The 23,167-nt window shown below is 51.0% G+C and overlaps 8 protein-coding genes across 8 annotated transcripts; 5 read left to right on the top strand and 3 right to left on the bottom strand.

Annotated features, from left to right (window-relative positions):
- Positions 1-950: 950 nt before the first annotated feature.
- FIBRA_01568 (uncharacterized protein) lies at positions 951-3,599 on the bottom strand (the record flags this gene model as incomplete). The annotated part of the gene is made up of 12 exons (XM_012323443.1): positions 951-1,096; positions 1,156-1,358; positions 1,410-1,863; positions 1,924-1,977; positions 2,031-2,141; positions 2,196-2,365; positions 2,428-2,559; positions 2,626-2,719; positions 2,774-2,858; positions 2,919-3,053; positions 3,180-3,278; positions 3,324-3,599. 12 exons carry the CDS (start codon positions 3,597-3,599, stop codon positions 951-953), a joined length of 1,959 nt encoding a protein of 652 aa, XP_012178833.1.
- Positions 3,600-3,788: 189 nt separating this feature from the next.
- FIBRA_01569 (uncharacterized protein) lies at positions 3,789-5,544 on the top strand (the record flags this gene model as incomplete). Its single annotated transcript, XM_012323444.1, has 11 exons — positions 3,789-3,844; positions 3,934-3,979; positions 4,037-4,121; positions 4,393-4,536; positions 4,601-4,622; positions 4,680-4,808; positions 4,904-4,964; positions 5,024-5,079; positions 5,151-5,201; positions 5,260-5,284; positions 5,395-5,544. The coding sequence occupies 11 exons, from the start codon at positions 3,789-3,791 to the stop codon at positions 5,542-5,544; spliced, it is 825 nt and encodes a 274-aa protein (XP_012178834.1).
- Positions 5,545-6,152: 608 nt separating this feature from the next.
- FIBRA_01570 (uncharacterized protein) lies at positions 6,153-7,410 on the top strand (the record flags this gene model as incomplete). Its single annotated transcript, XM_012323445.1, has 4 exons — positions 6,153-6,270; positions 6,329-6,703; positions 6,760-7,295; positions 7,357-7,410. The coding sequence occupies 4 exons, from the start codon at positions 6,153-6,155 to the stop codon at positions 7,408-7,410; spliced, it is 1,083 nt and encodes a 360-aa protein (XP_012178835.1).
- An 891-nt stretch (positions 7,411-8,301) lies between these two features.
- FIBRA_01571 (uncharacterized protein) lies at positions 8,302-10,847 on the top strand (the record flags this gene model as incomplete). The annotated part of the gene is made up of 14 exons (XM_012323446.1): positions 8,302-8,545; positions 8,602-8,648; positions 8,706-8,788; positions 8,844-8,932; positions 8,996-9,017; positions 9,074-9,087; positions 9,146-9,180; positions 9,236-9,326; positions 9,380-9,486; positions 9,537-9,798; positions 9,856-10,078; positions 10,131-10,425; positions 10,481-10,699; positions 10,749-10,847. 14 exons carry the CDS (start codon positions 8,302-8,304, stop codon positions 10,845-10,847), a joined length of 1,830 nt encoding a protein of 609 aa, XP_012178836.1.
- A 1,106-nt stretch (positions 10,848-11,953) lies between these two features.
- On the top strand, positions 11,954-13,534 carry FIBRA_01572 (uncharacterized protein; the record flags this gene model as incomplete). Its single annotated transcript, XM_012323447.1, has 1 exon — positions 11,954-13,534. The coding sequence occupies one exon, from the start codon at positions 11,954-11,956 to the stop codon at positions 13,532-13,534; it is 1,581 nt and encodes a 526-aa protein (XP_012178837.1).
- Positions 13,535-15,621: 2,087 nt separating this feature from the next.
- FIBRA_01573 (uncharacterized protein) lies at positions 15,622-16,565 on the top strand (the record flags this gene model as incomplete). The annotated part of the gene is made up of 6 exons (XM_012323448.1): positions 15,622-15,677; positions 15,730-15,888; positions 15,944-16,069; positions 16,124-16,300; positions 16,351-16,431; positions 16,487-16,565. 6 exons carry the CDS (start codon positions 15,622-15,624, stop codon positions 16,563-16,565), a joined length of 678 nt encoding a protein of 225 aa, XP_012178838.1.
- An 856-nt stretch (positions 16,566-17,421) lies between these two features.
- Positions 17,422-18,361, bottom strand: FIBRA_01574 (uncharacterized protein; the record flags this gene model as incomplete). The annotated part of the gene is made up of 6 exons (XM_012323449.1): positions 17,422-17,497; positions 17,549-17,629; positions 17,678-17,854; positions 17,908-18,033; positions 18,089-18,250; positions 18,306-18,361. The coding sequence occupies 6 exons, from the start codon at positions 18,359-18,361 to the stop codon at positions 17,422-17,424; spliced, it is 678 nt and encodes a 225-aa protein (XP_012178839.1).
- Positions 18,362-20,139: 1,778 nt separating this feature from the next.
- Positions 20,140-23,072, bottom strand: FIBRA_01575 (uncharacterized protein; the record flags this gene model as incomplete). Its single annotated transcript, XM_012323450.1, has 9 exons — positions 20,140-20,523; positions 20,574-20,699; positions 20,753-20,780; positions 20,832-20,848; positions 20,907-20,920; positions 20,975-21,277; positions 21,335-21,421; positions 21,477-21,940; positions 21,997-23,072. 9 exons carry the CDS (start codon positions 23,070-23,072, stop codon positions 20,140-20,142), a joined length of 2,499 nt encoding a protein of 832 aa, XP_012178840.1.
- Between the last annotated feature and the right edge of the window lie 95 nt (positions 23,073-23,167).

Below are 23,167 nucleotides of genomic sequence, written 5' to 3' on the forward strand. Positions count from 1 at the left end.
CAGAACTTCCAGGATCATCGTCCCGGTGGAGGCTCGGACTTCAGTGCTGAACCTGGGTCGGCTACTATCCATATCATGAAGACAGTCGAGGTAGAGCAGGTGCAAGATTTTAAGGTCGCCGACGAGGCAAGCTACCTCAAAGGCTTCTAGCTAAATTTCTGTGACCACGTACACACGTTTGGGTAGTACGAGACTTCGTTTTTGGGGCGCATACGCTCAGCACTCACCTGGAAGCGTGTTCTCGTACCTGGACATAAGGTCCTGGAAATAGTGTATCTGGCTCTCCGGATTTGATATAAAAGTTTTTCTGCCGAGTCTGGAGCATCTATAATATTGATCAGTACTGTAGCCTTGCAAACCTCGAATCGACTTGTGTTGGACGGCTGCGGGTATACGTCGCTGCGCGAGTCTATAGACTACAAGTGTGCGAAATAAGCAGGTTGGTCGTGGCATCATTCCAGTATCAACTAAACGTCCCTGGAAGGAGGAAGAGGAACAGGAGGATATTGGCAGAGCAGACGGTACAGTCCGACCAGCGTCCCGTAGGACCTCAAGCTAGGTAGTACGTCATCAGGCCGCGCAGGAAAAAAAAACACGAGCGTCTGCAAGTCCGGAGTTGCCCCCGCTGCGAGAACAGCAAGGCGATTCTGGAGGCAGTCCATTCCATCCGATCCTGCGGCGCCCGTTCCCCACCCGTAGAAGCAATCGCGCGCTGGCCTATGCCACCGGCCATTGAGGCGAGTCTAGACTCCTCTCCTGCCTACCGGGAGGCAGCCGTATTGGCAAGTGTCGGCTCTTCCGATTTGAGGTGAAGATCTTATGGCCAACTCAGCGTCATGAAACCTACTTTCGTGTTGTCAGCGGCCGACGCCGCCCATTGTTTTCTCAAGCATGTTCAAAATGAAGCATCTTTTTTCCGTGCAAGTGTTCTAATCTGCATCGAAGCCGAACTACGAACTCTGCTGCTTCTCCTCGAACGTCGTCGTCGCGCTGTCGTCTACGTTCTTGATGGGACCTATGAACCACTTGTGTGCAGACAGGATCCACGACGCCGACGCGAACACGAAGACGGCCATGATGATCACGACGGCATAATCTGCAGGCGCAACGTGAGATGTGGCTCATCAGTAAGCGGTATTAAGCATTTGGACGTACTCATCGTCGCGGCCGTCGGGTACTGATATGATGGGAAGAGCAGCAGTACGACGATGAATGCCACCCACGCACAGGCGATGGCACCTATCGGCATGTACCACTTTCCGAGAGAAAAAGGCCCCGGGACGAGTTTGTTGCGCCCCGACGTGATGCGAAGGAAAATTGGGGTCACGTAGGACGTGTACAAACCAATGACAGATGCTCTGCACGAGGTCAGAAAAGAGCCACGCACGGTCGGGATCGAAGAGACGCACCCGGCAAGGGACGACAGCGCCGTGGCCGAGAAGCCGAGGAGACCGCAGATCCCTGCGAGCACCATGACGAGCCACGCGGCATTGACCGGGGTCTGCGTGTGCGGGTTCATGCGCTTCCACCAGCGCGAGCCGGGGAGCGCGTTGTCCCGGGCAAACGCAAACACCACTCGGGAGGCGTCAACTCCCTGCGCCGCTCCAGTCACGTACTGAACGACGATAATGAAGCTCCATATCGCAAGCATTCCGTGCTTGCCCAACACGTCATAGAACAGCTGGGCCATCGGCAGTGGAAGCGTCGTCTCGAGGAGCGTCGGCACGGATGCAGTCGCGAAGGACGCAGCGATGAGCAGGAGCCATCCCAGGGATGCGGTGGCGCTGACGGCGATGAGGATAGCAATGGGTGCTGCTCGAGCTGCTCCTGCCGTCTCCTCTGAGATGTGCGCTGCGGAATCATCTGCATTTATCGCATTCAAAGATCAGCATGGCACGACGAGCGAGGAACCATGCCACTCACAGCCAGTCAGGGTCCACATCGGTGCGGTGAACGCGAGCAAAAATGCCCAGCCGCCTGCAAAACGTCAGGTATAGCGCATATAGTGGCAAAAGTGGATGGTTGCGCACTGTCAGACCACCCCGTGTTGTTCTCGAACATTGTAAAGGCATCTTTGGTCGAGACTCTGTTATCTCCAGAGCATACAAGTAGAGCAATAATCGCTGCGATAGACGTCCCGACTGGAAGGGGGGACGTCAGAAGGCGATACTACGCTTAAACCAAGTTCCACTCACGATTCACGATCACATAGAATAGGTTCAGTCGTGCAAGGATATTAGTCGCAGCGGAGCACACAATGCCGTGTGTGAAGAGGATGGCGAGAAGGATACCGTAGGTAGGGCCTGTGCCCAAGTTTATAGCGCCATCGGAGCCTACAGATATCGCGCTCGTAATCATCTGCGCGCTGCCGAGCCAAGCAGAGTTAATCGAGGCCGAACCTTCCCAGCCAGAAGCCCAGTGACGTACCAGGTGAAGTCGATGGAACAGACAAGTGTCACCTGGCCAGTGATGTTCGCCCAGCCGGTGATCCAGCTCGCGAGGGCAGAATACTTTGGTGGGGCAAGTTTAGCAGAGAAATAATACAGTCCGGCACTCGTCCTTGCAAACCAGGCCTGAGCGGTGCACATCTGGCCTAATGTCTGACTAGATGGAGACGAGACTCACGGCATGGACGAGGCCAGCTCGGCCATGGAGGCGGCCACTGTGAGGACGAAGAGACATGGGATCAACCACCCAAAGATCATGCCGACGTGACCACCTGTTTCCGGGGATATTGGACGCGATGCGGGCAGACAGGATATGCGGTACGCACCTGATACAAGTGGGAACGAGAAGGTGGACGATACCGATGCGATCACCCCCATGATGGAAAAGGCGAAAGCAATCGTCTCTAGCAGCTACGGCATGATTGAAAGGTTAGATGAGTTCGTGAAGTGAGAGAAGTAGGCACGACTGACGGAGAACTCGCGCTTGAACTCAGCCCTGTAGCCGAGCTTTGCGAGGAGGGCGTCGTCGGCATGGCGCAGGTCGGATAAGGTTGAATGATCGCTCAAGACGGGGGTGGTCGTGGCGGTGGTGAAGTCCTTCTCGTTCTTCGCGGACTCGGCCATAGTTGGCGGCAGAGTTCAAGGGAAGGAGGGAGAACGTGGTGGAGATGACAGAGCTGGGCGCTGCGAACATTTTGGGTAGTATAAATCCAGAGATAGCCAAGGGATCACTGTTGGATTGCCCAGAAGATGGGGCGGGTCGTGTGCAGTAATGATGTCCGCCTGCTCCGGAGCACCAGCAGCATATGACAGCCAGCTAGTGTCTCGCCGCTGTTATCAGTTGTCAGCAGTGGGAATGTTCTCATGGCTCCAAACGCAGATAGCTGCAGTGGTAATGTCGATCAAGTACTCCCGAACGTTCATGACCTTGTCCCTGGCAGAGGTCAACCAAGACGAAGCGGAGGCAAAATCAGTCAGAGTCGGTCGCAAAGAGGCGGTGGCCACAATTTCGCGCGCCCGACGCGTCGCCCAACGTCGACCTCGGGTTCGAACTCGTCCGCTCGCATGTTCCTGGCCAGGCTTATCGCGACCCGCTGTCGTCCTGAAACCAGCGTGTAACCCGAATTGCTGCTGCTCAGCTTCCGCGAACATCACGCCCAGTGCGATAAGTGAGCTCGCCGAGGCCTGAGCAGATGGCTCTCCGACGGAAACTCTGATATATTTCGCAGACTCCACGTCTCACCCAATGCCTTATCTATGCCATTTTCCACTGGGATGGCCCTTTGAAACTGCCCCCGCGCTCCTTTCCACCTGTCTGCTCGAGCGACTTCAGCCGTCACGATGCCGCGCAGAGTATTAATCGGGTTTGGTGTGGACGTTGACGCGGTTGCCGGGTGGTACGTACATTACTTACTGCATCATGCTGTGCTTCGAAGCGTGGCGGATCGTACCTGATCTCGACGACCATTAATCGAAATCTCTCCAGGCTTGGGTCGTACGGAGGGGAGGATTCCCCGCTGGACATCTCTAGGGTTTGTAGCATACACGTCTAGGATTAACAATGCTCCCTTATCGTTTGGACCATCTAGGGTCTGTACTCGGGCGAAGTGGGCGTCCCTCGTCTACTCAAGCTGTTCAAGAAGTACGACATCAAAACGACATGGTTCATTCCTGGTATGCGTTTAGTCGTAATTCGCAATGTCAGCAACTCAGTTGGATATTCGCGCAGGACACAGTCTGGAGACCTTCCCTGAGCAAATGGCTGCCGTCCGAGATGCGGGTCATGAGATGTGCGTTTCAAGTCTACATTCTGCCTGCAAATATATCACTCAAACCCGCTGATACTAGAGGGTTGCATGGCTACTCACATGAGGCACATTCACTGCATTGTTTCGGGTGCTTATCTGCTGATTCTTGTGCCAGAATCCCGTTTCTATGACTCTAGAGCAGCAGAAGGACATCCTCGACCATACATACAATCTACTTACGGCTTTCAACAACGGCATTCCCCCCAAGGGGAGCGTCGCTCCATGGTGGGAGACAAGCAGCGAAGGCACGCAGCTGCTTCTGGACAAGGGCATTGAATACGGTTAGCAGCCCCGCTCTATATATGCGCCGTGGACGTTATGATCGATCTCATTTAATGATCGCAGATCACTCGAATATGGCACACGAGTGCGCATCTTCATTCTGCCATGATATGATGACGTTCATGGTTGGTGGTCCGTGTAGTTCACAGGCGTATTATCTTCGCGACCAGGACACTTGGACGAAGATTGATTACAATGCCGCGGCTCACACATGGATGAAGCCGCTCCAGCGCGGGAATATTACAGGGCTTGTAGAGCTCCCCGCAAACTGGTATGTTCGCGTACGCTGTTCATTCATTGTGCCAGTAACTCATAATTGCATCGCATTGGGTAACTGCTACGCGCATGGGATGCTCGATCTTGCAGGTATCTTGATGATCTGCCGCCCATGATGTTCATCAAGTCAAGCCCCAACTCCCACGGCTGGGTAAGCACTCATCTCGGTTACCGGTGGGCAGGCATCCGATATTCATTCTGACTGCGAAGGTCAATTCGAGGGATGTCGAACAGCTTTGGAAAGACATGTTCACATACCTGTACAGGTATGTGTCCTGATCCGTATTGACATTCCATATCATACCGTGCTGCTGACTTACTCAATATGCATATTCAGGGAGGAGGAAGACTTTGTCTTCCCCATAACGATCCATCCTGATGTCAGCGGGTGAGCGAAACAAAAGTTATACGCTGACCAGAATCTGCTGAACTGAACCTGGGTTCAGCCGTCCGCATGTCCTACTCATGCTGGTACGCCATGTTCTGCTTCAATATGTATTTCCAGGCTAACTGTCTGTATTGCGGGCGCTGCTTGCTACAATGTGTTGGATCTTGCCTCCTTTAATATTGCACTACTTTAGGAACGATTCATAGAGTGGGTGAACACGCATGAAAACGTTCATTGGGTGCGCATGGAACACATGGCTCGTGAATTCCGCGACAAGAACCCTCCTCCTGCGGGCGCTCGCATGCCGCGTGGCATGGAGACCACTGGTGCACCTGGGAATTAATGATATTTTCGTAGGGCGCATGCGGTAAATTATATTGATCACCTCATAGTTTCTTTGAAACTTACGAGCGATTGCCACTGGTATGCACAGGGAATTGTATTGATATTATGAGGTTGCAGACAAACGTGAAGGATGTATCAACATGTAATTGTAGTAGCTTTAAAACGCGCAATTTTGTGCCAAGAAAGGTATTTGCTAACATCGAGAGTCTGTAAACTGCGCTTGTGCAGCGTGTAGTATGGAGCGTCTTTTCTATATTTGCGAGGCAATGGACATGCGCAGGTGATGTACTCTCGTCAATGTCTATTAGTACAACACCACGACAGCCGTGATGGGATCACGTCCGAGCTTCGCAGGTATGTCAACCTCTGTCAGTCATTTTACGCGTAATTGCTGACGCCTGTGCAATTACAGGTGAATCATTTGTGTCCATATGCGGGCCGGCGAGGTCGATCTTCGAAATTCTGCTGTGTAGGATTCTCGCAGGATCCTCGCGAATGGGGAAATATGGGAATCCGGAACTCTTCTGACGCCCTTTTTTGTTCCCCCAAAGGCCAGACTTGTTGGAAAGCTCATATTAGCACCCCATCCAGCCTATCGACCACATCATGCCGACTGCCCCAGTAAACAAAGATGGAGCCGCGCTTTACTATGAAGACAGTGGTGCACCCTCGTCCAGCGACTATGTGACCATCATCATGCTACATGGGGCCGTATTCCACGGCGGTGAGGCTCTCTTTCTTCGTCGACTCCGAGTTCCTTTGTCTCACTCTGCGTTCACTAGCTGTCTTCAGACGCCTATTCCCATACGCGGGCGCGAGCAACCTTCGCATCGTCCTGATTAACTCCCGCGACTATCCAGGCTCCAGCTGGTACACTGACGCTGAAATCGAGAAGTTCCGCGGACCTCCCGAGGTTCAAGCCTCCACGCTGGTGGCTCACGCTCTCGAGTTCCAGACTTTCATTGCCTGGTTCATCGACACACACAACACTCCGCCGATCGCCGCAAATGAAGATGGGAGCCTCTCCGGCGGAGTCGCTTTTCTCGCTTGGTCTGCTGGAAACATGCAGTCGCTCTCTTTGCTTGCGCATGCGGACAAGGCGTCCGAGAAAGTGAGGTTGCTCCTGGAAGCCCACCTCCGCGCTTTCATCATGTATGGTGTGTACATTGTTTGCTTCGCCGTGTTATGCCAAAGAACGGTAACATTGCTTCAGCCCCAAGCCCCGGCGTAATCGGTGCTCAAACCCACCCAGGCGTCTACAACCCCTTCGGCGACGAAACACTCGCACCTGCTGAGCAATTAGCCGCCTTCTTCCCTTGCGTCTGCGCGCACTACACCGATACAGAGCTCACACCAGATGCAGAAGCTTTTGAGGCAGCCTTGGTTGCGCGTAAGAAGCTGGACATCATGCCAACTTACGAGCGCATGTCGCCCGAGGAGCTCGAGAACGTCGTGGACAGGCGCGAGAGGCCCCAGACGCACGTCCCGCTCGGGTTCATCGACCTCACGCTGCACCAGGACATTGCCCGCCGCGCACTTTACGACTGTTGCGGAGAGGGCAGTGCGAGCCCCGGCGCATCTGAGCCTATCTGGCCGAGGGTACGGGTGTGCGTCCTCTTGCCCAGCAGGGACGTGGGTCATGTCGTGTGGGCGGTGGAGCTGCTTAGGCGGCAATATGAGGAGGCGCGCAAAGCAGGGAAGATCGGGCGTACTGTGGATGTGGTCAGGATCGACGGGGCGAATCATTTTGTGAGTGGTTCGATGATTATTCGTGGTTTCTTGTTCACGAAGTGTGTCGATGAACATCTAGGTACATTGGGAAGAGCCCGAGCGTTTTGTGAAGTTAGTTGCAAGTGTAGTTTGACCTCAAAGATAGATCTCGGTATCCCAATGAGAAGTGTTGACACTGATGTGAAGCTGAAAATGTACAGGGGAATTGGACTATCCTATGAGCGCGCCATCTAGTTCCCGTCGCTTCGACTATGTGAATCAAGCGACGACGGGTTTGAGCTCAAAGATATCTTGAAAATTAACTCGAAACTGGACGACAAACCCAAAGTGCATACTGTCTGTGGTTCAACGATCCCAGCCAATTTACTAGTACAACACCGCCAAACTCACGATAGAGCATCCGTTTTACCTGTGGGTAGATGATCAGCTATAGACCACCGACTATGCATATGTACCAGCATCTGCGGGCCTGCGTCTGTGCGATAAATGCTACTGGTGAACAGATTTCTGAGCTCGTCTCCCCTTTCAACTTGTTTTCCTTACTGTCGGATTCGACTCTGTGATGGCTTGAAGAGGTCATGGAGAAATTTTCGTGCGAGATGCCTTTTTCACTAAATCAACGCAACTCGGGCTACGATGATGATTGGCAGCACGCGTGTAACTGGCGCCCATGTGGTCGCTCGGAGTCCATCGCGCCTTTCGATTGAACTTGCTAGATGGCGAAAACAAATCCTGCTCTCATTATTTTATTTCCGACTCGTTTCCACGACAAGCGTGGGTGATCGTTGATAATTCTCTGTTTTGGCACTCTCCTGGCATCGCAAGTCAAGTACGCGGACAACTTTCGGTTCGCGCCTGTCCCTCGTCTGATAGCATTATCATGGATTGCACCATCACCATATGGTATTTTAGCATGTGTCGGAAATTCTCCTCCGCTGCCATCGACATCACCTGAACGGGGTGTACTAGCGTGGTCTACTGACAGGGCCTTTCTTGCAACCCAGTGGCATCCTCAGTCGTAAGAATGGCTGACCGTCAAATCGCCGTTCAAACCCTGACCCAATCTGGCGCTGTGTTCTCCAAAGAAGACATCACAGGCGATGGCGATATAGAGGACAAAATCGAAGAGTCGGGCTCTGAGGTGTCTGCTGCAGGGAGTCTGGAGTCGCCGTCACCATTCGCAGCTTGGAAACGATTCTTTACTGGGAATGCCGATGGGACGCACACTACACAGAGGGGAATGGGGCCTCGTCACTTGATGATGATAGGTGCGTTTGCTACCCTTGTGGTCCGTGGGCAAACCACTTATGCTCTTTCTCATTAGCGATTGGCGGGACGATTGGGACGGGCATCTTTCTGAGTGCTGGCTCTGTATGATTCCTGCATTTTGAGATACTCCGCACGCCAACTGTGACTTGTGTCGAATAGGCTGTGGCTACTGCTGGGCCTGGTAGTGCCCTGATTTCATATTTCATTGTTGGCATTTTCTGTTATGGAGTCGTCATTTCACTGTAAGAAAATTCTGATGCTTTCGAGATAACATGATCTCACTTTGTCGACTGACAGAGGCGAGATGGCCTCATATATTCCCGTATCTGGCAGCTTCGCAGTTTTTGGTTCACGCTTTGTCTCTCCTGCTCTTGGATTCACACTAGGTACGCCATCATCGGCTTCAACATGCTTCATGACCATACTCAATAATTGCTGCTCACTTGTAGGCTGGAATTATTGGCTGCAGTGGTGAGTTGCAATTTGAGCAGTCTATGCAAAAACCTTCATTCAATCTCTATTTTCAGGAGTCTTTCAATTCGTGCGTAAAACTATCACGTATCTATTATTGTTCATGGATGCCGATATGTGCTCAACAGCGAGCGAGCTAACGGCAGCAGCAGTGATTCTTCAGGTACGTTCACTATGCTTTATATAAAACAGAGGAACCTACACTCTCTTCTTGATAGTATTGGGACGCGCGAATTCAAGCTTGGCAATGGGCCCTTGTTATTATCGCACCAGTCTTCATCATGCAACTCATTCATGTTCGAGTTTATGGTGGGTCTTTTCCCTCAGCAATCGCTGATGTTGATCTGAATTGCACTCATCAGGCGAATCCGAGTACTGGTTCGCCATGATCAAAGTTCTCTTGATCGTTCTCTTCATAATTGTCGGCTTGATCTACGACTGGGGAGGCGTCCGACACCATCCTGGTCCAGTATGGCTGATAGTTGACATCATGACAATACCACTTATTCATTCCGATAGGGTCTGTCAAACTTCCACAATGGGCAGGCGTTCATAGGCGGCTTTTCCGATTTCGCGCAGACTTTTGCATACGCATTCTACTCGTATGGCGGCGTTGAACTCGTTTCCCTCGCGGCGGGTGAATCGACAAAGCCCCACAAGAGCGTCCCCCGTGCCGTCCGCGCTACGTTCTTCCGGATTCTCCTCTTCTATATCCTCACCATGTTAACCATTGGCGTTTGCATTAACTGGAATGACCCTAGCCTTCTGAGTGCCGCATATGGTAAAAAGGCATCAATCTGCTCCTGATTGTACTGACTTCAATATTATACATCTCTAGACTCTGACGTTGCCGCGTCCCCTGTCACGGTCGTCTTCCAGCGCGCTGGGTTTGGCGCGGCGGTGAATCTTGTGAATGCTGTTCTGCTTACAGCCGTGCTCTCCGCTACCAACTCGTGCTTCTATGCGAGCTCGCGCATGCTTCTATCTCTCGCTCGCAGTGGCCAAGCTCCGCCGATATTTGGATGGGTCAATCGGAGAGGCGTGCCTGTACCCGCCCTCATGTAAGAAGTCCTGTAGTTGTAGCACCTTGATAGGACTCACCTGTTTTCGTAGAACGGCCCTCGCCGTCTCCTTTTTAACGTTCCTCACTACAATCTGGGGCGAAGGAGTTGTCTTCACATGGTTGTTGAATTTGACAGGAATCTCTGCGCTTTTGACTTGGGGATCCGTCGGAATTATATCTTTACGGTTCCGTTGGGCATGGAAGGCGCAAGGTCGCGCCCTTGAAGATCTGGCGTACTGCCAGCCTTTATTCCCTCTCTTACCGATCGTGACAATCACGCTTGCTGTCTTGATGTTTGCCGCGCAAGGATATTCGGCTGTTGTTGACCAGCCATTTGACTGGCGGGTGCGTTATCCATACCACGACGGGGTCAGATAACTGATGACAGCATCTTTCCTAGAATGTTGTCGCGACCTACATTGGTGTCGCGGTGTACGTTTTGCTCTATATAGGCCATTCGGTCTATGAGATCGTGCTTCTGAAGAATAGCGTACATCTCATTCCATTGCAAGAGGTAGATCTGGATACAGATGCTGTTTGGAAACCAGGAGAAGGGAGATTGGTCCGAGAGCAGGACAAGCGAGACGCGGAGATGCAGAAAGACGCGAGCGGCATATGGGTGCGAATGCGGAGACTATTGAAGCACGTATATTGATACGGTCTTGTAGATGTGGATGCAACAGACAGTTATACGGTGCGAATTGTATGGCATGTTGGTGGCTGAATATGACAGCGACGCTAAAATGATACGGTCGGTGTTCGCATGAATCATTGCCGTGTCTGTTCAAGGGGTATCTGTGGGGCTTGCTCGCATCTTTCGTATCGGGCCTGACCTACTGGGAACGTTCCTCGTAGTACCAGTGTCTTTGGCCTGATTGTAAGTCTGGTCTGCTGCATGCTGATTGATGAAGCGAGGTTCATTCATGGAATCTTATATTACGGTGCGACACGTTCGATTATATACTCAAAGTAGCACCGCCGCCATCGATCCCCCATTACCTACCCTCACGTAAGATGAATCCTGCTCTCCTTATTGACGAGCGCGGTGCTAAAGTTCTGAAAGAGCTCAACTCATCCTTTCATACGCACGATATGCTTGCGCTGGCGATGACATCTCATGCCTTGCTTGACTTAGCACTGGATGTACTGCGGCTCCCACAGAAGGGCGGTCATGACTGCTGAGCGAGGGAATTGGCGGTATGCTCGCCGACGCAAGACTGTATGTAGGGTATATATGTAATGACATGCCCGAGAAACGCTGTTCAGGTAGCACTCGGATCGTGCCCAGAAAACCAAGGATGCAGTTCCCTATCAGCAATTGGACGCGAAAAAATGTGTGTGTGCCCCGGCAGGTTCTGAACGTTGTTTATGCGCTGCATATAGTCATTCTAGACATGAGCTGGACAAAATTTGACTTCGAATTTGGCAAGTAGTCACCGCTCAGCCCGCTTAGCGCTGAGGTGGCCAACGCACGTGAGCAATTCCCACAGTGATAGGATTTCGCGCCTCGCTGCTAGAGGCGAAACATTCCGCCAATGTTGATTGAAAAAACTGCTCGTCAAACATCTGAATCACCACACGAATGGTTCCCAACATCAGGGAAGATGAAAAATATAAAAGAATGCTCGGGATGAGGATCGAACTCATGACCTCAGGATGGCCATCCAACATTTGAATGTCATACTCTCGTATGAGACCTGCGCTCTAACCAACTGAGCCACCCAAGCTTACCTTGATGCGATGCAACAAATATGTTGAAAGCATCTATATATTTTCGCCGCTATCTGACTGACAGTCGGCCCTTGGCCGGTCTTGATCTTGAGTCCTCACACCAATCGTAATAATTCCTTTCAATCTAAGATTGTCTTGAAGAATGCACGACTCTGCTGTAGTCTATTCTGCTTCCCTCAGTGCACTCCAAAATACTACAGTAGATATCACCGTTTCCGCCACACCGTGCAAATATCGACTGATCGATTGCGCTCAATTCCTCGATCACGACACCCTCGCGATCCATGAATTCCAAGATCTCCCCGCTCGCGAATACGCGACCATATCTTACGTTTGGAGAGGACTCGGGGTTGACTCGAACCATACCAGCGGTGAAAAATACGGCACATTCACCATCAGAGGTGCTACAAATGGCGACCCGATGAGTATCGATGTCCTCAGACACGCGTGCACCGCTGCAGCCCAGAAGGAAGCGAAGTTTATCTGGTTGGATGGTCTCTGCATCTTACAAAGCAATGACAACGACAAAGCCTGGCAAATTCGCAGAATGTACCACATCTACCAATCTTCGGCCCTGTGCATTGTTCTCCCTGGTGGAATGCGGCGGCTAGCGCAGGTAGATGAAGAAACGACGTGGATCCAGCGGTCATGGACCCTCCAGGAGGTTCTAGCACCGAAAATGTCGAATGTGATGGTCTTGTTTGCTTGGACATATGGGGAAGCCCTATCCATCGCATCTACTAGTGCGCAATTCAACTACAAAGAAGTCGTTCCGGGTCAATCAGCTGCATGTCCCCTTCAGGACGCTCTCTCGACACACAGCGGAAATATCTATGAGTTGAAGACAGAACGTAAAACCTTCAAGTTTTTCTCGACAACGCTATTTGGCCGAGAGAAGTCGTATGTCAGCACGCTTCTTGCTGTATTGGACAATGGGGGGCTGGAGAATGCAGGTAGCGTACAGGCCGTATGGCAATGCTCACTGATGCGCACATGCACCTATCCCGTTGATGCCGTGTTCAGCATCATGGGTCTGTTCGGAGTAAGCCTCGATCCACTCCGTTTCAAACCGGATGACAGGCGAGGTGCAACTATCGCCCTAGCTGCGGAGATATTAAGGAATGGAGGAAGGGCAGACTGGCTCGCTGCCGCCCTCGATCTTCCTCCGGAGAAAGGGGTTTCAGCGCTTCCAGCGCTTCCTCGCGTCAACCCGATAGGAAACGCGACACTGGTCACCGAAGAAGGGGAGAGACCTGTGGCGGAGATCTTGCCATGGGTTGGGTTTGGGTGGGTGGACGGCATTCCATTAGGAAAAATGGACGAGAAGGGATGCTTCACATTCTCCAGCCCTGCAGCTCTCCTGATACCTGCAGGCCGCCAAGAATCTGGCCGCATAGAAAATGATGAAAAGACTATGCATGACGCCACCGGGAAACTGCAGGTCATCGCAACTAATGGCACCATCTGGAAGATACACATTGGTGATGAAGAAACTTACCAACAAACCCGTCGGTCTTTCATCGCCTTCATCGGCACTCTCACACATTATACTTCTGCTGTTTTTGGATGCTTTGTCGATCCTCATCCGCATAGAGCAATTCTCGTCGAGGAACATGAGGATGGCAGGTTCCACAGAACATCTTCGTTTATCCTTGGCACGGAATTTGTACCCTATATTGAACGCTGCAAGTCGTATGAGATCTGCCTTGCAGGGCTAGTCTGATCGTCCGCGATGTTTTCCATGTAATAACACCTATCACGTCTGAGGCTCGTTTGCTGACTTTGGTGGTCGTCTGTATTGCCGTCAGTATGTACCGTCTATGTAGGGTTGATTATATCGATGTACTGACCGATACTCTACCTCGGGATATTTCTTGTCAATCGGACGAGCAGCCGCAAAGCGTTAGAACGAATGAGTTGTCCGAGGAGGGGAGCCAAAGCGTAAACCCGAAAAGCAGAATAATTGCCGATTGGCAAGGGGCGGATGAGAATAGAATTAAGGCGTCAAGGTTCTTAACCGGAATCTACCAGCATCCGAGGAGTTTTAACAACTTTGTTAGTTGGTCATCTCGGGCTTGTGACAAGAATGAATCTCTGAAGATGTTGAGCACATTGTGGGGATTTAAACAAGATGAATTAGAGGGGGAAATTACAACAGGTTCGAGGTAAAGTTCAGCACTTCCACGATGACCACGCGCTGACCATAACTCGTGGAATGGAGAAAGTGGAAGTTGCTAACTTAAGTTTGCGTCGGTGGCACCGCGGGAAATGCCGATGGTGCCGGTTGGGTGCCGGTGCCGATGGCCCAAGGCGCCCACTGGGCTCGAACCATTGGGTTACCACCTATGAGCATAAGAATCTACTTACTACAGTTGTTTCTGTTCGATGTGTATGATACTTGTATTCTGGTTGTGACCGCACATACCAATAATTTATGCACACACGTCCGGTGGGTGAGTGTGGACTAGCCATCCTGGAATTGTACATCACGTCTCATCTTCAGGCCGTATGAATAGCACTGTTTTGGAATGCATCAGAATACGTCCGCCGTTTACTTGATGGACCCGCAACACCCTTCTCTTTATCTCCGCTAAATAGGTGTCTCTGCCGTCTTGACCCGTGTCGGATGAACCAGACAAATAGAATCATTACATATTTGCTCGATTCACGACCTGGAAATATTGAGTATCATGCTTATTTTTGTATCTTTCCACGCTCTAGAGTAAATGACACGTCAGACGCGATGCCGAATGTGGCAATTTCCTTGGCCGAGGAACATTTCTAGCAGGAAAGAGAAGAAGAATGTCATCTCACTCTGTCGGTCTCTGATTCGAATTCCGTGTGCCAGGGCACGTATCTTTCGCCTACATTGTAGCTCACGCAATCTCGTAAAGCTTACGTCTCAGAATTTGCTCAGGTGGTTGAGGATGTGAAACTGTGCCTCGAACCCTAGAGGTATGTGCGCTCTTGAACCTTCTAGCGAGAATGGTGAATGTCTCTGAAAGGTGTTTTCTGGACGCCGAACCAGCTAGATCGAGTTATAAGTTCCCTGCCCCATGAAAAAATTTCGAAGTTGCCCGTCCCGCGTAGGCAGCCCTCAGCTGGGACTCCGAGTCCCTCCGCATGCATGCTAGCGTTTCTATATGGCGCTGACAGAGATTGATTGCGCTTATGCTCAGGCAGGTCATGCGGTCACTGTAGCGAAGCTCATAGTCCTTCGTGAAGTCGAGAATCATACTGACAAGGATTATTTTTGGTAGCAGAGCGTAATTCAATCCTTTGGAACATCGGGTATCGCTGAGAGCCTGTCTTTGTCTTGTCCATATATTAGCCACGAAGCTTTTCATAGGGAAGCAACACTTAATTAGACCTTGGCGGCGCATGGGTACGACGGTGAGTGATTGACCGAGACTATATGTTTTCATTCAGTTAAAATCATCATCTTTTTTTATTGACCGAATGGCACGGCAAAGACCCGGACAAACGCGGCCTGGCCAACACACTGGATCACCATATTATTTGTGGAGCGCGATAGATGTCTTCGTTGCCATGAAGAAGCCGATATCTTACGTGTTTTCCCCAATGTGACTGAGCGTTCTGATGACAGCGTGCCGTGGGTTCTGAAAGGACGGGAAACAGCTGCTTTGTAACTAAATTTCGGTGAAGTCCTTCACATGACTTGCTGACAAAATGACTGAACAGCGTATTAACCTCCAGCTTTCGATATATCGATATATAAAGAGGTGACCCAGTTGGAGGAGCCATAGTTCGTCAACACGTCTCACCCTTAAACTCTCATCTACGCACAAAATGTCTCACGGAAAGCAATTTACTCTGTACTCTCATGTTTTTGGCACGAACGGCTGGTAAGAAATGTTTCATGCACGTTTTATACTTTGGGCTGAGCATCGCTTGCAGGAAGGTAGCCTTCGTGCTTAACGAGCTCGGTCTCACGTACGAGACGATTTATCTCGACTTCAATAATAAGGAGCAGAAGGCTCCCGGGCACGTGAAGTACAACCCCAATGGGCGCATTCCTACTTTGATAGATCACGGCAACAATGACCTCGTCGTGTGGTATATTTGCCCTTTATTATATTGGAAATTGCAGAGTTCACTGTGGTGGTTCTAGGGAGTCCAACGCGATCATCATTTATCTCGTCGAAAAGTACGACACGAGCCGCAAGATTTCCGCAGCCAGTGAGAATGAGAGGATAACTCAGCTCCAGTGGCTCTTTTTCCAGGCCTCCGGACAAGGGTTCGCACCACACGAATGACTGCTTACATTCATGTTGATGCCACGTTTTTCTAGCCCGTACTTTGGCCAGGCCGGATGGTTCAAATTGTTCCACCACGAGAAGCTCCCCAGCGCACTCGAAAGGTACCAGAAGGAGATAATTCGTGTTCTTGGCGTGCTCGAGAGCGTCTTAACGAAGCAAGAGTGGCTTGTCAGCGGAAAGTACACCATTGCGGATCTCTCGTTTGTTGTGTAAGTCGTCTTCTGGCCGCCGTCGTGGATATCAGCTGAAAAAATCCCAGATGGAACAACATGGCAGTGAAACTCTTCGTCGCTGACTTCAACGGCTTCAATTTCGAGAAGGACTTCCCTGCGGTCTACAAGTGAGTGCTGACAACTAAGGTATATAATATACGACGAGCTGACCGGGACCACAAGGTGGCACAATGCCATTCTTTCCAGGGAGGCCGTGGCTAAGGCGCTTGCAGTAAGAGAGGCTTTGTTGGCTTCTGACTAGAGGCAGTAGGAACAGCGTCAAATTATTTCGGTTGATGAATGTATGAACTCTGGGACGAGGTATAAGCGTCGAGACAGTATTGTTATAAAATGTATGCGTTCGCGAAAATAAGCTGTGACTTTGATCGCTCGACACGATCTTCGATACGGCGGCTGCCCTGATGGTTCAGTAATTGTTCGGGGAAAAACGAGCCAGTCTCTTCAGGAGAATGAGGAATATGACGTTTCATCAGTGGATTTACTGGATAACTTCGGGATAAACTCTATGAGCTACGATATATCTTCCTTTTATATATCGACGAGATATGTCAGAGTTGCAGACTCGTTCGACGCGTGTCGCGCGGCTATTACCTCAGAAGCGCCCGTGATCGTTGATCGATTGAGCAGTTTTGGGGTCCGTCAGATTCCATCTCCGGAAGCAATCCTACACGTGGGAATCCTCACACGAGCACCCGCCCCGTCATGAGAGCAGGTAGGACCGCCTCTGGTGAGTTTTCAAGCCTTCAGCTCATCTTGAAGGCGACTCTCATCCTTGGGGTCAAACTATGTCTCTTGACTGGTTCAGACTGATGATATGTTTTATCATGTCACGCTAGATTCAAGTCGACAACATTCGACAGTTTTCTGACGTGGTGTTTCCTGATTCGTACTTTTTCGCAGTGTACGGTTGCAAAACAGTCCGTTATTGACAACGTCGAATGGGGACGAATTGTAAACGACCATTATGTAGCATAATTATAGCATCAATGACTTTTTAGATATATCATAATCTAGATTTCTCACCGGTATCAATCTGAGACAATCTGATATCCTCCCTCCCCTCCGAACGAACAAAGTGACTATTGAAAGTACACGTTCTACTTCGTCATCATGGACTCTTTGACAGCGATAACTTCAGCTATAGATGGCCGCGCGAGCATAGCCTGGTACCATCTGCGAGACGTTCAGCTTTTATGCGTCGGTAGTTAACTAGAGGGAATTCACTTGTAGACGGAAGGAAAGTCCTTCTCGAAGTTGAACCCGTCATGATCAGCGAGGAAGCCTCGCAGCGCGTATTCATTCCAACTGGATGTTGTCAGCAGGCTCGAGCTTCAGTTCAAAACAATAACGTACGGAATGAATGAGATGTCCGCTACCGTGTACTTTCCGCCTACAAGCCACTCCTGCCTCGAAAGGACGGTCTCCAAAACGCCAAAAATACGCAGGGTCTCTTTCATGTATCTTTCGATGGCACTGGGGAGTGTCTCGGGATGAGACGACTTGAACCACGCCGCCTGTCCAAAGGAGGGCCTGCGAACATCAGCTGACGTTTTTGGAAAGGGGATAGAGTGTCTGAGACGAACCCTTGTCCGGACGCTTGAAAGAGTAGCCACTGGAGCTGGATGATCTTCTCTTTTGGGTCGTCGACGGATATCTTGAGAGACGTGTCATACTTCTGGACCAGGTAGGTAATGATGGCGTTGGATTCCCTGTGTCTACTTTGTAAGTTCTGGGCTGAGATTCAACCCACAATAAATAAACTACCAAACGACGAAGTCATTATTTTCGTGGTCGATCAAGATGGGAAAACGGGCGTTAGGATTGCACTTCGGCACATACTGAGGGATCAATGGCTTGTTCTCAGGCTGATCTAGGTAAATCGTCTCGTACTCAAGAGCAAGCTCTTCCAGGACAAATGCAACCTTCCTGTACACAAGCTTAACACACGGCATGGTAAAAAGAATAAACAGATACTACGCACCAGCCATTCGTCCCATGAACGAAGGAGCACAGAGTAAATTGCTTTCCACGAGACATCACTTTTGGCTGCGAAGCGTAAGTAGAATCCGCGACGAAGTAAATTTAGCGTGCTGGCCCCGTTTGTATGCCTCTTAAGTGCCTCAATTAGCCTTGTAGTGATCTTGGACAACGTGAGTGATATGTCAGCTTTCCAAGAAGACTACGCTTACGAACCATTTCATAAGATGCTGTCGAGAAGCAATCAGAACATGAAATAGACAACATCGTCGGAGAGCGAACGACGATGACAGCGGGCGTTTAAGACGGAACATTCGCATTAGTCATTTTATGAAGCTGCGGAGTGGAGCATCAATACTGAGGAACCATAACGGGATATAGAAAGCACGCCAACACTGGTTAAGCGCAGCCAGGACCCCGAAAGCTGGCCAGGCGCCATAAGCACATCCCCATTGCGTGAGTGTACCAGTTGAAAGATCGATCCGTGAAGATGAGTGAGACCTTCACCTGACTGCTCGATGCTATTGGTAAGCCGCAAACAACTTGGGGAGGCTCGGAGCGCCCGCTCATCGTAGAATGAATCTAGCCCTTGCATTCAACAGTCACTACGCAATGATGACCCCAATGCCTCCGGAGGAAAACGATATTGAGGGACTGAACAGCCAGACTTTACTTGTTCCCACACCATGCGACCACTGAAATTATTGGATCTTAACGTGCTCTAGCGCATACTTACGTTTTCTGGAATGAGTTGCCGCTGACTTCTATACTAATGCCATCAATAAAGCATCAAGGCTCCTAAATAAGTCCGTGGACTGACTTACTCGCTACATTTTCTCCGAACAAATGGTCGAATAGTGAGACCAATCTACGCTTTATCTCTACTATGCTGGTTTTTTTTTTACACGGCTTGGTGATTGGCAGGACAGCCAAAGCTATTTTAACTTGCGTAATGAGTGCCTGCGACATCTACAGACCGCAAAACATGGATTATGAGCGTATGTGAAGGGCATTAATGTCGTAAGATGAGATTGTCTTACCCCTTATCAGGATGTTCTTTTTCCACTGATTGTCCATGACGGGAAGAGCTGCATTGTGGAGTTGAAGGTAAGCGCACGAGGTAGAGAGATATTTTGGTGTACCTAGAGTTCAAATGAGACAAATATTTCGGTTTCCGTGAAATTTCAAGCGTGTGGTGTTATCGCGCAGATATTGAATAGATATGTGATATCCCTTCCGAGAGGCGCAGTCTGATAGTGCGTTCCGTGGTCAGCCACGACGGCATGTAACCCCCAGTTTGCCTTTTATTTTCCCTACATTTCCCTGAACATTTCTCGCAACAAATTGGCTTTCTTTATGACAACAAAAGGATGTGCCTACGTCAGGGGACCCTGGACCATATCAAGCGAACATTTCGTTAGCGACCACGGCTGGTAGACCTCAGACAGACCTAATATTGATCAGTGGATGAGTCAACTAAAACATGTCATTGTAATAAAACTAACGTGCTCGCGAAGGCCAAAAGTACGAATAGTATCTGGGAGACATAAAACCTACACTAGTATTAGGGTTCACGTTCAACTTGAACCTTCAAATCGCTGGCAGGACTTCGCCACAAGTCCGGGAAATGCCGAGGATCGAGCGTCAAGCGCGGGCATAGTTCTGCCAGTTGCTACCATACGAACTCGAAAGTTCTCCCACCTGTTGCTTCCCGCTGCGCCATTGTGCCTTTGAGATGCTCAAATAATACTGTATAAATTATATCCTCGCAACGTCGTGAGTGCATGTCGTAAATTCGTACTGGTAACAGCGGCTTAACATCAATGATCGTCCACAAATCATACGCTCTCTAAGCCATTTTTCTTATGACTTTTGCCAAAGATCATCCTGATCTCTCGCCCTTGTCGTTTGAATGCCGCCTTCCACCCTCGACTTATGATCTCACCCGCATCCTCCTCACTCAGCTCTTCCCGTCGCGGTCCGCGCCAGATATGCCAGAAGAAGAATAGCGTCGCCATACACAACAGCCCAAGGAGTCCGAGCGATACGGATAGCAGAATTTTCCCCTGAATATCGGTATTCTGGATGCAGAAGGCACCGAGCGCAACCGCAAATGCGATGATTGCCCAGAGCAGCGAAGACACTGGAAGGGCGAGAAAACAGGCCATGACAGCGAGGTCGACTTCGCGTCCAAGTCGGCTGGCGTGCGTCAAGTAATGGCTCTGGAGAGATGTTAGGAGCGCATACATAGAGTGCGCGAGGATCGACTCACTGCTTCTTCAGGACTAGCGTCTACCTTGGTCCTGTGCTGCCAAGTGTGATGGACTCCGGCGACAACACTCATTGTCGAGAACACAGTCGACACGAGGAGAGCTGTTTGCTGCAAACTATCGATCCCCTGCATATACCAGTAAGTATAGGTCTGCTAATCCATATTCTTTCTTTACTGACCGATACAGCTAAGAAACCGATATTCGCTCTATATCCGGACGTCAGATTCAATGGATTTAAGATAACCAGCAACGCTTACCCGATGAAAACAGTGGCCTTGAGGTGAGCCAAACTGTTAGCAATTGAGATTTCACGAAGAAGAAAAAAGACTGACCAAAAGATTTGAATCTAACAGAAAATCGTCAGCAAGCTGTATAATCAGGGTCGCTCGTATGGGCTCACCTGCCCACTCGTCCAAAAAGTGCTCAAACAGCTCCCGCAACGCGTCGGCGTTCACAACTCCTTTCACCCGTGCGCTCTGCAATCGCAACCGATACATTCGCTGCATACCCAGCAGTAGGAGTACCACGAGCAAGTCCAAAACTTTGACTTGCCACCCTGGAGCGTCGATTGCCCCGTCGCGATACAGCTTACTTTCATGCGTACCGTGCTTGTGCTTTGTGCGACTTGCCTCGATGCGCACCATCGTCCGCGCGATGTGCCATCCCATCGCGGGAACGACAGGATACTTGCTCTCGGCTGCGTCTAAGGCTTCCACGTCAGACTGGTGTATACAACTTACACTCTCACCGGTGAACATACCTTTCAGGTCCATGTACACCTGGATGAGTCGCTCCGCCTGGTGATCACTGAAGGGAAATGCCGTCTCGCGCCAATCCAGGATTCTTTCTGTCAGCACCGGTCAGCATACATTACCTCCTACTCAAAATAAGACAGCGCCTACCACTTGACCCAAACACAAGAGCACCAAAGAATTCTGCCTCCACCTCCGTGGGCAAGCTCGTTAGATGCATCGGGAACCGCTCCAGCATCCTCCAATACTGCTCCGTCCGCTGTTCGTACGCTACCTCTGGTGTCCTACTCTGAACACCCGCGCTGTCGGTTGCTGTACACCAAACGCGCTCAATGTACCACCCTCGCCGGTGGTCCAGCAGAAGTGCTTCTGGCTCAGACCCCGGTTTCCCGTCTACGCCGCAGACGACGACATCCTCCTGGCCACGTACGATGCCTTTCGACTTCGCTCCAGCCTGGTCAAGCTCGGCCTTCAAGTCGGCAGCGTGCTTGATGATCGCGGAGGGACGCCCGGACTCCTTGATGTTGTCAGTCGTCACGATCCGAAGATCCTGGTGCCAGTAGTACAAGCTGCCGTCAAGGTGGATGACTTCGTGCCACCCGTTCAACTCCGACCTGCGAACACGCGAGTTGGTCAGCATGGCAAAGCTCAGTGAACACAACACACTCACGCTTCGCCGCCAGGCTTGCCCAGCGGGATGATCGGCGTCCCGCCGATGCGACGCTCTGTTTCTATATCTGCGTCGTCTCCCGCCGCCGTCGCCGTGGACGCTTGATCAGAGGCATCAGCTGTGGATGCGGGTTGTGTCGAGGACGAAGCTGAATGATCCGCACTTGAGGGAGATGCGGGCCTCGTCGACGGTGAACTCGGGCTCAGTGTGGATCGTTGAGACGTTGGTGCCAGTCGTTCGGGGGAGGCTGTCGTGGACCGAGGGACGGGACCTACGGTGGCCCGACCCGTGGTCGACATCCCCGATTGGCTAAGTACGAGAGCGGCTTGCTGTTGAGAAGTTGGCGCATTTGGGGGTGAGACGGGCTTAGATGTCTGCGTGGTCGCCTTGGGAGCGGCGGCCTGAGCAGCAGTGGATGCAGTGCTGCCTGACGCAGCACGTTGCGGGGCAGGAGAAGATGATCCTTGAGTGGAGGTGGAGGGGGATGTTGACGATGTATCCTTGTTGTGAGAAGAGATGGTCCCAGAAGGTGCTGCAGCAGGTACGGATGGAGAAGTTGCCCCAGCTGCATTCGCTGGAACAGAAGTAGAAGCGGGTGTGAGGGTGGCAGCAGGGGTTGAAAATGGAGAATTGGCAGCTCGTGAAGGTGAGCGTTCATGTCCCGGCGGATCTCTAGCGACTGTGCTCTTTGAGCTGGGGATCGAACATACAGCAGATTGAGGAGCACGTGTCGTTATGTGGCGCTGCCGGGGAAGGGGAGAGATTACTCTCCGCGTCTGGACAACACGACCGTTGTTACTCAAAGTATCTGGCACGTTACCATTGACTCGAGATGCGTCTGGAGTACTACTTGATGGTGGGCATGGTTGAGAGCGAGCGTCAGCGGGACCCCCAACCCCACTTGAGGGTCTCGCTGCAGCATGATCAGGTGCGGGACTAGGACGTCGAGGAACGGCTTTGCTTTCGTGGTTCGGAGTCGGAGAAGGTGTGCTGTGAGCATGTGGAGAAACGTCTGAAGCTTGCGGGTGTGATGGAGCGGTGTCTGCTTTTGATTTCTCCCAAGCACGTGTTGACATGCTAGGTGGAGAACTCACAGAGTCATTGAAGTTCTGTGTCTCAGATTCGCGCGAGGGGCATTTGGAGGCTGCATTCATCCCACTGGTGCCGCTAG

Source organism: Fibroporia radiculosa (assembly GCF_000313525.1).
Source record: "Fibroporia radiculosa TFFH 294 genomic supercontigs, scaffold721, whole genome shotgun sequence".
Taxonomy (NCBI): domain Eukaryota; kingdom Fungi; phylum Basidiomycota; class Agaricomycetes; order Polyporales; family Fibroporiaceae; genus Fibroporia; species Fibroporia radiculosa.